This window comes from Vulpes vulpes, chromosome 2 (assembly GCF_048418805.1).
Source record: "Vulpes vulpes isolate BD-2025 chromosome 2, VulVul3, whole genome shotgun sequence".
NCBI lineage: Eukaryota > Metazoa > Chordata > Mammalia > Carnivora > Canidae > Vulpes > Vulpes vulpes.
This window is the reverse complement of record NC_132781.1, coordinates 69,005,508-69,020,888: the sequence shown is the minus strand read 5'-3', so window position 1 is coordinate 69,020,888 and position 15,381 is coordinate 69,005,508. Positions and strand designations below refer to the sequence as shown.

General features: G+C 33.0%; 1 protein-coding gene across 2 annotated transcripts in view; it reads right to left on the bottom strand.

Moving 5' to 3' along the window:
* TECRL (trans-2,3-enoyl-CoA reductase like) overlaps nucleotides 1-6,726 on the bottom strand; it is a 95,807-nt gene extending 89,081 nt beyond the window's left edge. For both annotated transcript variants that reach the window (XM_026003473.2, XM_072748871.1), the window contains exon 1: nucleotides 6,289-6,726. In XM_026003473.2, coding sequence (XP_025859258.1) covers nucleotides 6,289-6,522 — 234 coding nt within the window. In that variant the 5' untranslated portion in view covers nucleotides 6,523-6,726. The remainder of the gene's footprint in view (nucleotides 1-6,288) is intronic.
* Nucleotides 6,727-15,381: the final 8,655 nt, after the last annotated feature.

Below are 15,381 nucleotides of genomic sequence, written 5' to 3'. Positions count from 1 at the left end.
ATGATATAAACATTTTGAACAAATTTGTTGCTTAATTTATTATTAAAAATACTTCAAAGATATTTTTAATTTCTAGGTTTGAATATGCTCTCTTATGTCTGTATATAAAAAATAGAAAAAATGTTTTGGAACTTTTTTATATCAAATGGAAGGGAAGTAGATATCCTTCAAAATAGCCCCTTTAATAAAACAGATGAACATAGGGGAAAGAAAAAGATAAAAAATAAAAAGAGGGAGGCAAACCGTAAATGAGACTCTTAACTGTAGAGAACAAACTGAGGATTGCCGGAGAGGAGATTGATGAGGGATGGGCTAAATGGGTGATGGATATTAAGGAAGGCACTTGTAATAAGCTCTGGGTATTATATGTAAGTGATGAATCACAAATTCTACTCCTGAAACTAATATTACACTATGTGTTAACTAAATAAATTTAAATAAAAGCTTGAAATGTTGAAAAAAATAGAAAAAAAAGAAAAGAAGATGGTGATGGAAGATGCGATAAAAAAGGAAATAGCATCTCTGTTCTGAAACACATTGTTTGTATCAGAAGTTGGATGCCCTGTCCCAATTATGAAATTAAAGAGAATGTGAGAATTTGGACTAATGGAAGCTATTAGTATGTGTCAAGTGGTAGTGTATAGTAAAGAGCAAAGACCAGGACATATATTGATCAGTTCAAAGCTTGATTCTAATATACAATAAGTCCTTCTTTTTAAGTCTCTGTGCCACTGTTCTTCCTTTATAAATGAATGAGTAATAATACTCTAATCTTTTTTTTACAGAAAATGATAATAAAGTGCAGAGATACTGGATTACGTCTAAAGAGAAAGCAAGAGCAATCAGATTCATATTAAAATTCTATGTGAATTCAAAGCTCATAAGCTTCAATTATATCATGCTCACAATGAGAAATAGGAGGAAGAGGACTGAAGTAGAAGGAAGGAGAAAGGGGACAGGGATGGTAGAAAAAGGTGAATGATAGAGAAGGAGAGGGGAACAAGAAAAAGAAGAGAAGGAAGGGGAAGAAGGAGAGGAATGGAAGAAAAATGAGATACTGTCATTGTATACACATGAAATACTGAAAACTTCCATGAGGATGTTTTAAGGCAGATGCCATTCTCATTTTACAAATGAACAAATTGAGGCATATATATGCTTAGTTGCATGCTGCCCACGGTAAAATATTAAAAGTGACAATATTAGAAATTAAGAATTCTCAAAATTTTTAACTCAAGTATTAAAAGCACATTTTTTACTCAGTCTGACTACCTTATAATTCTCTCTCCTATTTTAAAAACTGATATTTTACCATTAGAAGGGTTGGAGAATTACTGAGTGGTTTCTTTTATTTAAAAGTAGCCTTTTTTTTTTAACACACAGTGTTTTATTAGTTTCAGGTATACAATATAGTGATTCAACAATTCCATGCATCACCCAGTGCTCATCACAAGTGCATTCCTCTAAGTAGTCTTTAAAATGCTTTTTAGAGTTTTGACATAGAGCAAATAAAATAATAGGAGAGAGAGGGCTCTTGAGGTCAAGTTCCTTGGAGAAAAGATTAAAGAAAAAAGAATGGGAAGATATTGGAAACATTTATCAATCCTAGCTTTTCGAGTTCTTGCTGTGCTCTTGAATCATCAATATATCACTAGATAAGCTTCTGACATTTTACAAAATAGAAGTGAGACAAAGATAGTGAGCAACTGAAAATAACTCATTGTTAAAGTTTTAAAAATTGCTTTCCATACATGTTTTATGTTCCAATCAAAACAAGAATGATATTTACATTTTAAATCAGCTCTTCATCTTATCACCCTTGATTAGTCATATTATTTTAATCACATATGGGATATAACTAACTTAGTTAAATAAATACCCCCCTCTGCATTGTCTGTCTTATGAAAAACTTGTTCACTTTTTATAATCAGAACATGACTGTCAGTAAATTATAGACTAATACAGAGTTAAATCCTACACATCTCGGCTGGGAGCAACCTAGGAAGAATTCCGGCATTTAGTGAAACCATTTGATCAAATGTCTTGTTCTGTGAATATATTTTATTTATTTCAATAATAATGTGATTAAGAGAATAGTAAAAAAGTACTTTCAAATCCTCCTCCTTCATCTAAAAACTATCACTGCTAACCATGAGTGCATTGTTAAATCCCACATTTCTTGAACAGGTATCATTTATTCAGTACATATTGGTGGAACACTTTTTTTGGTGGTGTTGCTGTTGTTAAACATTTTCATTGTGTCAACTATTGTTCTGGACGTTGGAGAGATAGGAAGAAAAAAAAACCACTAGAACCCAGATTTTGTGAAGCTGGCACACCAAAGATAGGCCAAATTATAAACAAAAGGTAAAAGGGAAAATAAACAGTATGTTAGATGGTAATTAGTAGTAGTAAAGCAATAGAACAGGAATGGGTAACAGAGAATATTGGTAGATTTTACAGTCTTAAAAAAGTAGTTAGCAAAAGCCCCCAAAGTAAAAGTGACAATTAAGCAGAACTAAAGAAGACACTGAATAACTTTATGTAGGAAATGATATTCTCTGACACAGTTTAGCAGGCTAGTCCTGGTGGCTACATAAGGAATATACGGAGGATGCTAAGAACAGAAGTAGAGGAAAGATTTAAGAGTGCTAGCAGTAGAGGTGGTGAAAATATGTCAGTTTGGATATATTTGAAAATATCACTGAGAAGATGGATTGTATGTGCGGTGTGAGATTAAGATATGAGTTATGACGCCTCTAAGTGTTTGGCTTGAGGTATTTGAAGGATGTAGTTGCCACTTATTGACTTGGGAAACTCTGTGATAAAATTTGAGGGTAAGACCAAGTGCTTGGTTTTAGATATAGTAGGTTTGAGATGCCTAGTAAACATCAAGATAGATGGATAGGTAGGATATAAATAGATACATAGACACATAGGTAAGTAAATACATAGATGTATACATATTTAGACAAGTGGATTTGCAGCTCAGGAGACAAGGAGAAGCTGTAGTTACATATTTATAAGTCATCAATAGATAATATTTAAAGCTATCAGACTCAATAAGGTGAATGAATAAAGATGGGGAGAAGTTCTGATAACTGAGTTAGTGACAGTCCACATCCAGTTAAGTCAGACGATGAAGCAGCAGCAAAAGGAAAGGGAGAAGCAATGAAGTGAGTTTTTAAAATACGCATCTATTGTTCCGAAACGCACATAACAAAAGTGTTTTAAAGAGGAGGGCATGCTTATCAGTGGCAAATGTTGCTGATACACTAAAGTATTGACCTTTGGGTTCAGCAAGGAAATCTAACATTGCCTCACTGGTGATCTTGGCCAGTTCAAACTCTGACAGTTTACAAAGGAAAATGCCCAAATGGAGTAGGTTTAGGATAGAATGAGAAGAGAGAAATGTGGATAGGGAATATGAACAGGATGAAAGTTATTAGAGAAATGGGACAGAAGCTGAAGGTAGTGAAGGCAAGAGGTTTGGGTTTGTTTCTTTGAGGTGTGTGTCTGTGTGTGTGTGTGTGTGTGTGTGTGTAATACTAAATAAAAGAACATGATTCAGTATATCTTCTTTAACCCCATGAATTCTATGAATGTTTCTGTTTCATGACTATCTTCAGTAGATATCTTGTCCATTTGAAATTTAAGTTATAGGATCTGGATGCAAACTAAATTTCTACTATTACTAAAATATGTACATTGCACTCAAGGTTTTTGAGTATTTATATATGACCAAAGCATTATGACAATCATGTCAATGGACAATTATCAAGAAATAAAATTTAAACTCTGTGCTGGTATTACAAAACTCATCACTTAATTTTCTCTTGAATATTTATGCACATTAATTTTATTACTCCAAATGATTATTAAAACTAAAAATATATACCTTGTCCCTGTTGTGTTCAAGGCACTATGCTAAGCAGGTTACACATAGTATTCCTACTCTTCACTCTAAGCTTACAAAATAGATTTTATTAACCTATTTTCTAAATAAAGGTCCTGTTGATCAGCAATTCATTCACTTGCCTGAGCCTTGATAAATATGATTGATGCAGCTGGGATTTGGTCCAGATATACTTAGTTCCAAAGTACATGACCTTTAACTTTTACTGCTTCATAACACAATACTTACTGAAAGACAGGGACTAAGTCATAAGCAACACTTATTTAGTATACTGAGTAGAGCCAAGTACAATGAAAGACATTTCACATGACCTTACTGTCAATATAGCTGTTACTTTGTCTAAGAAAACCAGTATCTCAAACAACAAACAAAATCAATCTTTCTCATGTTTACAAATTCGAACTTGTAGGAGTCATGGAGCAAAAAAATGTAAATTAATTCAGTTTTTTTTTCTTTTAAATGTCTTTCATTGTTGAGATAATTAATCAAATGACAAAACTAAAATGAGGCAAAACAAAATCCATTTCTGACAAGTCAAACACCCCCATGTTGCAAGTTGTACATCATATGGTGTTCATTGTGCAATAAAGGCCAGTGTGGAATCCAGAAGTAATCCCCTAGTTGGCCTAGCAAGTTTTCCCAAAGGTTTGCCACTGGAAATCCAATTACCAGGATTCTTTTTTTTTTTTTTTTAACCAGGACTATTCAAATGTAAACAAAATTTCTAAATCAAAATTCCTAAGCCAAATCCTTATCTCTAAAGAATGCTGGCTTTCTGCATGCTTAATTTTTTTTTTGCAATTTAAGTAGTAACTGGAAATGTAAACCTCCATGTTTTACTTTCAAGGATAATCTCAATATAAAAATTTGAATGTAGGGGGAAAATAATTAGCAGCCCGTTAGCAATTTCTCATTACTTTAAGTTGTATCTCGCATCAAATCAGAAAGGACACAAAAACCAGTTGCAGTCTAGAATCTTGGTGTATGGAAATCCTTGATCAGTTTAATATCCACTCCATTCAGTACCTTATTTCCTTTAATTTAATTGTATTTTTCTTCTAAGTTTTGAATTTTTAAGAGTGAGATAATGCAAGTGTCAGCAAATTCTGGATGATTTTTTTTGTCTTATTCCTGTATGATATTTAAAAAATAAAAAAAAACTTTATTAAGATATGAAATAGAAGTAAGTTATAACCTGCATGAAATTAATAAGTTAAAATTCTATTATTAGTATTATATATTTCTCATTTATATATGACTAGTGGAAACAGAAAAAGAATGTGATATAGAATTGCACAGAAATAGTTCTAAATCTCTTGCATTCCACTTATGTCCTGTGTGAACTTGTAAAAGTTCTTTATCTTTTATTTCCATCTGTAAATAATAGTTAATATTTCTCAACTAATAGGTTGGTACAGTGTTAGAATTATTATTATTAAGTAAGAAATTATGTATCATCTACAATTAGAAGCAGTAAACATTTTATCTCTGTCCCTTTTATCTGGAAACAGCTAGAGTATAGTTAAAGGAAATCAGTGGTTGAATTTTATTTTAAGAACAACAGCAAAAACTGTTTTATAATGTCTTTGTAGCAAAATAAGTGAAAATACATCGTCTTTAAAATATCAATCTTTCTCAAAAAATTAAATTACTAGTGACTTTTCAAACTTAAAAACTGAATAATTTTGAAATACTGTATTCACATATGTATATCCACAATGTGTTTGTTTGTTTGTTTGTTTGTTTATTTATTATTTATGTGTTAATTTTCTAACCCAGGAAGTGCCTATCATGCCTGAGAGAAACGTCTGTGATATTAAAATAAAAGTGTAATGTATTAAGCAAGACTTTAGGAACTTAAATACTGTAACTTTGAAATAAGTAAAGGTTTTGTAAAAAGTGAAATGTTCCTTTTTCAGATAATTAACTCTAAATAAATTTTAAATGATTAGACTTTACCATATATGCTAAATAGCATTTACTTCAGTAAATTTAATGCCTTTTGCTTGCTATTTTCTAAGAACACTATAAAACTATGATAATTTGAATAAGTAATGAAGTGCATGGAGAGAAAAACCTAGAGAAATTTTGTGATGTAGGCTTAAGAAGGTGAGCAAAGGAAATTTTACCCCTGGACAATGGTGACTGTTAGCAAGAAAAACAGAACCTAATAATTATTAGCTACCATTTAAACTATGAAAGATGCAGTAAGTATCTTCCACTGAAATCATATACAAACTATCTATCCTACCATTCATAAACCTAACATTCAAAGCAAGGAATATATTTTGATACAGACTTGTCAGCATTAAATCGAAAAGTAAAAATCTTTGGGACAGATAAGAAAAATTTAATGAGCAAATAGAACTTACCTTATCCACAATGCATATCTGCTTTCTGGTTTGAGCATCAAGTATTTCAATCTCAAAGTGCACAGTTTTTGAATGTTTAACTACTGGAATTGATTTCAGAGGGCCCGCTGAGAGCACAAGTTGAGACAAACACTGAAAGTTTCTCAAGTCATTCTTCAACATGGACCGTGCAGCCCCTCGAGAAAATACTTCTCTCCTGCGATCCGAAGCCAGGGACTTGTGCCTCCTGAACATGGTGTGAACCAGCAAGAGAATCTGTCATGTCAACAGAAGACACTTGCAAGAGCATTGCCTTTGCACCAGTTTAAATACTGCTGGTGAAACCGGGAAAGGTCAAGTGCCATGCCATTCCAAGAGTTCAGTTTTATTTAGCAGGCTTGAAAACAATGACTGATCTATTTCTATATATAACACGCTATTGTAAATTGTGGCAGCGAAGAGGATTACTTTACCAGCCTTCCAATTATTTCTTGCTTTCTCCTTTTATCTCTGCTTCTTAATATGGTCACTAGTATCTGAAATTCCAAAGCAAAAAAAAAAAAAAAAAAAAAAAAAAGAGAGAGAGAGAGAGAGAGAGAGAAAGAGTAGAAAGAATTTTTATTATCTCTGAATTCTGTATACACTAATCTCCAAACACACATATTATTATTCACAGGTTCCCATTTAAATGTGTTTAAAATCAGTTTAGGGCTATCCTAGAGATAAATTTAAAAACACCTAGGGCATTATTACATAAGAAAATTTTTATAAATGCTGTCAAGATAAAGACTTGTGCATATTTCAAATATAGGTATAAATAAATCTAAATATTATTAAATAATAAATAATAAATGTAAATAAATATAAATATTAAACATGGTACATATTATAATCCAATACAAATACTGTATACTATATATACAAATGTGCTATATATATGATACAAATGGATGAATTCTTCACTTTGTACAGGGAATAGAAAGATGGCAAATCATCTATGAGATTAGAATATGTAGAAAGCAATTTTATAACTAGAGGAAAAAGAAGCAAATCTCCTTTCAACATTTCTGTATATTATAAACTGCTGGAAAACCTTTGAATTTCTATAGAAAGTCAGTGCTAAACACCACATTTACCACAACACTAAACTATGGCAGATTGAAATAATCTCAAGAAGAACAAAGAAAAATGTTAACCTGAGAAAGGAGGTTTGTGGAAAAGAATCCCAAGTACTCGAATAACTGGTATATCTGGTAAAGAAACAACTGAAAAATACCCAAAACATATTGTAACTGATGTAAAGGGATATCACAGGAAAATATTCTGAAATGTTAGTTTTAATGATGACATGAAAAGGAAAATGATTAAAATTATAGAGGCATGTGGGACACCTGAGTGGCTCAGTCCATTAAGCGACAGACTCTTGAGTGCGTGGCTCAGGTCTTGATCACGGGGTCATGAGTTCAAACCCCACTGGGTGTGGGGCTCCCTTAAAATAATAATAATAATCATAAAGAGATGAATCTATGTATCTCTATGAGGCTAAATTTATTTTTATAATAAAATAATGTATTGGTTTTTAAATTTGACGAAACATTATGCAAAAGAGATCCACTTACACATTGTTCAGTTATCATTTTCGTACTCTAGACAACCATTGTACTTAATATTTAATATTTTGAAAATATAGAAGACAAGGATATATATGTCTGTGTGTGCATTTGCATGTGCATGTATTTATAAACACACACACACATGTGTTGTGCAATTTTATCACCTTAGTTGTACAGGACTCCAAACTTGGAATCATCATAACTTCTCCCTTTCTCCCACACTTCAGTTCTAATGCATCAGAAATCAAGAACAGTCTTGTCACCATCCTATGCTACCTTCAAAGCATCAATCTGAATTGTATTGCTTTTCTAAACTAGTCTTCCTGTGCCAACACTGGCCAATCTGGTATTTTAATACCTCAGCTAGAGTGATCAGAGTCTATGCTAAAGTGAAGAATCTAACAATCTGCTCAGCACACTGCAGAGGCTTCCCATCTTATGGAATAAAAAAGCTAAAGTTCTTTGCAAATGTCTGCAAAGTCTGCATCATCAGCACCTTGTTGTATCTCTGATCTCATTCCTTAAACTCTCTAGAGTGAATATATATATATATATATATATAAATATATATATAATTTATATATTATATTATTTATACATAATTTATATATTGTATAGAGTGAATATATATTTATTATTATAAATAAATAATCAGTAAATGTATCTTGAAGGTGTAGGCAGAATGGTGTGATGCTAATAGAATGCTCAGGTAAACTGTTGTCTTACACTAAAATGTAAACGCTAATGTAAATGTAAAACGCTAACCTATATGTCTCTTCAAATATAGTTTCTGTTTTAAAAAAGGAATAGTCTCGGGCAGCCCGGGTGGCTCAGCGGTTTAGCGCTGCCTTCAGCCCAGGATGTGATCCTGGAGACCCCAGATCGAGTCCCATGTCCGGCTCACTCTGCCTGTGTCTCTGCCTCTCTCTTTCTGTGTGTCTCTCATGAGTAAATAAATAAAACCTTAAAAAAAAAAAAAAAAAGAATAGTCTAAAGGACACAGGAGCCAAACTGAAAGAGCTCCCATTGTCAAAGCTGGGATATTTTAAATAAGAAAATAAATACCGATAGAAATGGATTCTAACTCGAAGAACAATATAAATATCCATGAGTCCATACTGTTAAGAATAAATGATTTTATAAAAAATAAATAAATGGGATAAGGAATGAATTTTCTTTAGACAAGAATTCCAAATAGTATATAAGCATACTCTCTTCCTGAGTGTAGTTTTCACATAGTGACACCCTTACAAAAAATAATGAATGGAAAGTAAGATGGACAATTTATGGAGGACTAAACTGGCAGGAAGACAGCATTTAAACCAAGAGGCCAAGTTGAATATCACCCTGAAAACTCATGTTGCTATTGTGTACCCACTGTATCATGAAATGAAGACACTTTACCTCTGCGGTATTTTTCCAAAATTCACTTCTTCAGTCTAACCATGAGAAAATATAAATTGAGAGACATACTTAATACTCTTCAAAACTGTCAAAATTTGAAAATAAGGAAAAACTAAGAAACTGTGACAGATGAAATGAGATTATATGATAACATGACTATAAAAGGCCAATGGTGTCTAGATTGTTTCCTGGAACAGAAAAAGGAGCTAGTGGAAAAAAACAGTGATAAGAGAAAAATATTTGTACTTCAATTAATAGTATTGTGCCAGTGCTAATTTCTGAATTTTGATAAACATACCATGGTTATACATGATGTTAAAATTGGGAGAAGCCAGGTAAAAAGTACACCAAAAAACCCCTCTGGATCTCCTTTTCGTTGTTTTTGTAGAACTCTTCCAAAATGCAAAGCATAAAATAAACACACACTCATACCAACACATAAAATAAGGAATGGAGAAAGAGGAAAAAATGGATATGAAAGACAGTTTAAAGAGGAAAGAAACTCAGGTTTTCATCTGTGCCAATCACTCAAGTTAAACATTAGGAAGAGAATAAAAATCGCCTAAGATATTATATTATTCCATACTGCATTTTGTATTTTTGAAGTAGTATTAAAAAATAAAATGTTTGGGGATCCCTGGGTGGCTCAGTGGTTTAGTGCCTACCTTTGGCCTAGGGCGCAATCCTGGAGTCCCAGGATTGAGTCCCACATCAGGCTCCCTGCATGGAGCCTGCTTCTCCCTCCTCCTGTGTCTCTGCCTCTCTCTCTCTCTCTATCTATCTCTATCATAAATAAATAAATAAATCTTTAAAAAAATAAAATAAAATGTTTTATATTTGCCAAGGTGCCCTTTAAAAATATATTTTGTTTATTTATTCATGAGAGACACAGAGAGAGAGGCAGAGACATAGGCAGAGGGAGAAGCAGGGTCCCTACGGGGTGCCTAATGCAAGACTTGATCCCAGTACCCTAGGATCATACCCTGAGCCAAAGGCAGACACTCAATTATTGAACCATCCAGGTGTCCCTGCTAAGGTATTCTTATAAGATTATTGCTAAATGGATCGTAATGAAAATAACACCCTTAATTAATATTTGTTTAATAGTACCCCTGAGATATGCCTTGGTAAAATAGATTGCAAATCAAAATGTATTTTAAATACAAAAAGTTTACAAAAAGATGGAGTGTCAAATAGGAATCTTATTTCTAATTGCATTTATTTATAATAAAGTGTGAAAGAGGGTGGTTAAGATATTATTCTTTTTTTTTAAGATTTTTTATTTATTGATTTGAGAAAGAGAGAGAGCAAGCACAAGGCAGTGGAGATGATCAAAGGAAGAAGGAGAAACAGATTCCTAGCTGAGCAGGAATCCTGATGCAGAGCTGGATCCCAGGACCCTGGATCATGACCTGAGCCTAAGGCAGACACTTAACCAACTGAGCCACCCAGGCACCCCAAGATATTATTGTTCTTTACTCTCGTAATTTTCATTTATTTTTGACAGAAGTTATCCATTTCAGTTCATTTTCCATTTCTTCTGAGGTTATTTTAAATAATTAACAGATTTATTTTTAAAAGCAATTCTAGTTTATAGAAAAAAAAATAAATGATTGAATATACAGCATTCCCTTATACTCCCTTCCTCCCCTATGATCCAAACCTTCAATTAATATCTTGCATTAGTGTGGATTTTTTGTTAAAACTGAACTAATATTGATAGATATTTATTAATCAAAGTCCATAGTTTGTTTTAGACTTTAGTCTTTGTGTTTTATGGTTCTCTGAGTTTTGATAAATGTATAAAGTCATGTACCCACCTTGATGGTATCACACAGAATAGTTTCACTGACCTGAAAATGTCCTGTGTTACAACTTCCCCACTGTTCCCCTAATCCAAACTCCTGGCAATTAATGATCTATTTTCTGTCTTCAAAGTTTCACTTTTTCTACTGTATTATTAGTTGAAATCATATAATATATAATATTTTCAGAGGTGCCTTTCATTTAGCAGTATGCTTTTAAGTTTCCTCCATGCTTTTTCATAATTTGAGATTTCTCTCTCTGTCATGCATATTGTGTGTGTAAATAATACCTTAGTGTAAGGATATACCACAGTTTGTATATTCATTCATTCATCGAAGAGTATCTTGGTTGCTATTATAAACATTCATGTTCAGGTTTTTGTGTGAATATAATTTTCAAATTATTAGGGTAATAGCTAGGAGTGATTGCTGGATTGGATGATAAGCCTATTTAAGAAACTATCAGACTGTCTTCTTTTTTTTTTTTAAGACTTTATTTATTTATTCATAGACAGAGAGACAGGCAGAGACACAGGCAGAGGGAGAAGCAGGCTCAATGCAGGGAGCCCGATGTGGGACTCGATCCCAGGTCTCCAGGATCACACCCCAGGCTGCAGGCAGCGCCAAACCGCTGCGCCACCGGGGCTGCCCCAGACTGTGTTCCAAAGTAGTTGTACCATTTTGCATTCCAACCGGCAATAAATGGGAGTTCCTCTTGCTCCGCATCCCTATCAGAATTTGGTGTGGTCAGTGTTCTGGATTTTTGGCCATCCTGCTAGGTGTGACATGGTATCTCATTGGTTTAAGATGCAATTCTCTAGTGGAAAATGATGTGAAACATTTTTAGGAGCATCTTTTCTTATGCTTATTTGTATGTCTTCCCAGATGAAGTATCTATTCATCTTTTGTTCATTTTGTATTTTTTTCTTATTGTTGAGTTTTAAGAGTTCTTTGTAGAATTTAGATAGAAGTCCATTGGCAGATATGTTTTTCCAAATATCTTTTTCCAGTATGTGGCTTGTCTTCTCGTTCTCTTAATATTATCTTTTGCAGAGCAAAAGATTTTAGTTACAGTGAAGCCCAATTTATCTTTTTTTGTTGTTGTTGTTCATGGATCATGCTTTTGGTATTATTGAAAAAGGCATCACCAAATCAAAGATAATCTAGATTTTCTCCCATATTATCCCAGAAATTGTATAGTTTTGCACTTTACAATTAGGTCTATGATTTATTCTGTGTTAATTTATGTGAAAAGAAATTTCCTTTGACAGTAAACTTAATTTATTTCAACTGTTAACTTCTTATTCAATTTTTTTACAATTTTAGCTAACATACAGTATAATATTGGTTTCAAGAGTATTTTACGTGAAATACCCAGTGCTCATCACAAGTACCCTACTTAATACTCATCACCCATGTATCCCATCTCCCTCTCACCTCCCTCCATCAACCATCAGTTTGTTCTGTAGTTAAGAGTCTCTTACAGTTTGCTTCCCTTTTTCTTCCCCTTCCCCTATGTTCATCTGTTTTGTTTCTTAAATCCTACAGATGAGTGAAAGCATATGCTATTTGTCTTTCTCTGACTTCTGTCACTTAGCATAATTATGTGAAAGATTTAAAGTCTGTGTATAGATTCATTTTATTTTTGCTTAGCCATGAGTGTATAGTTGTACTAGTAGCAAATGCTGGATAGACTACTTCTTCTCCATTGATTTGCCTATGATTGGTAGGTTATATTTGTGTAGATCTATTTCTGAGTCTCTATTCTGTCCCACTGATCTATCTATTCTTTTGCCAACGTCACATTTATCTTTTATTTGCGTAGTTTTATAGTAAGTCTTGATATCGAGTAGTGTCAGTCATCCAAGTTTGTTCTTCAGTATTGTGAGAGCTTTTCTGTGTCTTGGTTCAGTTTTTATCATGAATAGTCCATTTGTTTCCAAATTGCATTGTATATTTTCTAAATCACACTCTGTCAAATTTGAATACTTGTGTGTTAACAATGAATTTTTCTCATAAGGTCATAGGATTGGATATTTGCAAAACTAATATACCTTTGCTCTGAATCACTGATAAAAATGCAAAAAAAGAAAGGGATCTTATGCCCAGCAGCGGATAAATAATTGTTGGCCCTTCCTCTAGAGAGTAGTTCAATTCTCTATATTTAACATTTGTTGTCAATAGACTAGTCAAACAATGGAAATTATAGTCATCTATACATATTTGTGACATTTTTTGAAGATTTTATTTATTTATTCATGAGAGACACAGAGCGAGAGGCAGAGACATAGGCAGAAAGAGAGGCAGGCTCTTTGGGGTGCCCAATGAGGGACTCAATCCCAGGACTATAGGTGAAGGCAGACACTTAACCACTTAGCCACTCAGGTGTCCCAGGTTTGTGACGTTTACCAAGAACTGTGTCACCCGCCTAAGACACATGAAGCAGAGATCAGATGTGGTTTTGTACATCACTCTACTGATAAGGCGTAGTATAATTCATGGCATATAGTAAGTACTTGACATTTGTTGAATAAGCAAATCATCATATAATTGAATTTTTCCCTCTAAACTGGGTTATTAATGACTAATATCACAGTAAAGTGGTGACTGGAGCTTATGAACATCTTTGTTGGTAGGAAGGCCTTCATGATAAACTATGCTTTTATTCAGTGCTGTATGTATTTTGAGTAACTTCTGGAAGACACTAAATCTGAGATTAGGTGGGTAAAAAAGAAAAATATAAGAAGCAAAAGACAAGCCACTTCTCCTGGATTTTTTTTTTTTGTCAAGGCTTATGGGAAAACCTTATATATTAGTTACAAAGAATTGGAGTTTAAGAAGTTAACATGAGCAGAATATCAAATTATACATCAAGATATGCTATTCTTGAACCTAGGCAAATACATAAGCAAGCAACATGTGTCTAGAAAATAACATTGTTTAGTGGAAATAGTATGAGCTCAAGAAGTTACTTGTAATTAAATAGCTGTGAGATCTCAACATTTCCATCATCTTCACACTTTGATCATATTATAAATTTCATGAATTTCTTATAAAACTGAATAGGACAATATATATGGAGTACATAGAGAAGTTTCTGAAAATTAGAAGGCATTCAATATGTACTTACAAGAGTCTCAAACTCTACTGACTGAGCCAATCAGGCACTCCCAATTTATACTTGTAACTTTCTCATTGCTGGTCTCCAAAGTCAGATTTATGTCTCTCCAAATCAGATCTATGCCTTCCTTCACTCCATCACCCTACACAAGCATTCAAATTATTTCTGTTCTCTACCTTTCTAAACCTGAATAGTTATAATACTAGTTTACAGGAAAGTGAAACTTATTCATAATAACCACAGTTACAAGCAGTGTTCTAACTTAGTTGTGTTGACTCCCCAAAATATCCACAAGTGAATTATCCTCTTCTCCTGTGAAGTTTATATGGTCCTTTTTTTTTCTCCATTTTTCCCAATGTTAGTGATACCAATGAACTATGAAATGGGCTCTGAATCAGCAGGCTAAAGCAGATAGGAAGGACCTTAGTAATAAAAAAAATAAATTATTTTTTGAGTCCTCAGAGGATATGAATTTTCCCAAAATAATATTTTATATCCTAATCTATTATACAAGCTTCTGAAAGTCCTGAAACTATTAAGTGATTAAAATCACTGATGTTAACATTTCAACTAATACCTAATAATTGAAAAACATATCCATAGTAACTGAAAAACTATTTTGGTCACATAAAATAAATCACTCTTAATAGAAGTAAAGGGACAGAAGAGAAAAACAGATGTTCTTATTATGAAGAAGTCTCCATTTTACATTTTTGATTAACAGATTAGGATAATTTATCTGAACCAATTATCAATTAAAAAATAATGGCAAATGCATCAGTTCACATTACAGGTAAATCATAGTTGCTCTATTCAAAAGACAGTGGTAGCTGAAACCTAGAGGAAAGAGCTCAGGTATTAAAGAAGAAATACAGATTCTTAGAATATTCTAATTCTGCCACCATGTGCTGTTTGATATTGGACAAACTAGGTAACCTCTCTGAATAGCAGTTATAACATTCATGAAATGAGTACATTCTCAACATGATCTCAAATGACCCCTGTAACTGCGATTTCCAAGTAATATTTTATTTATTTATTTATCTTTTTTAAAGTTTTTTATTTAAATTTCCAATATATAAGCCATGAATCACTAAGTTTTACACTTGAAACTAATACTACATTGTATCCAAGTATTTAAGTTTGTTTCCTCTTTAAAATCAGCCATAAC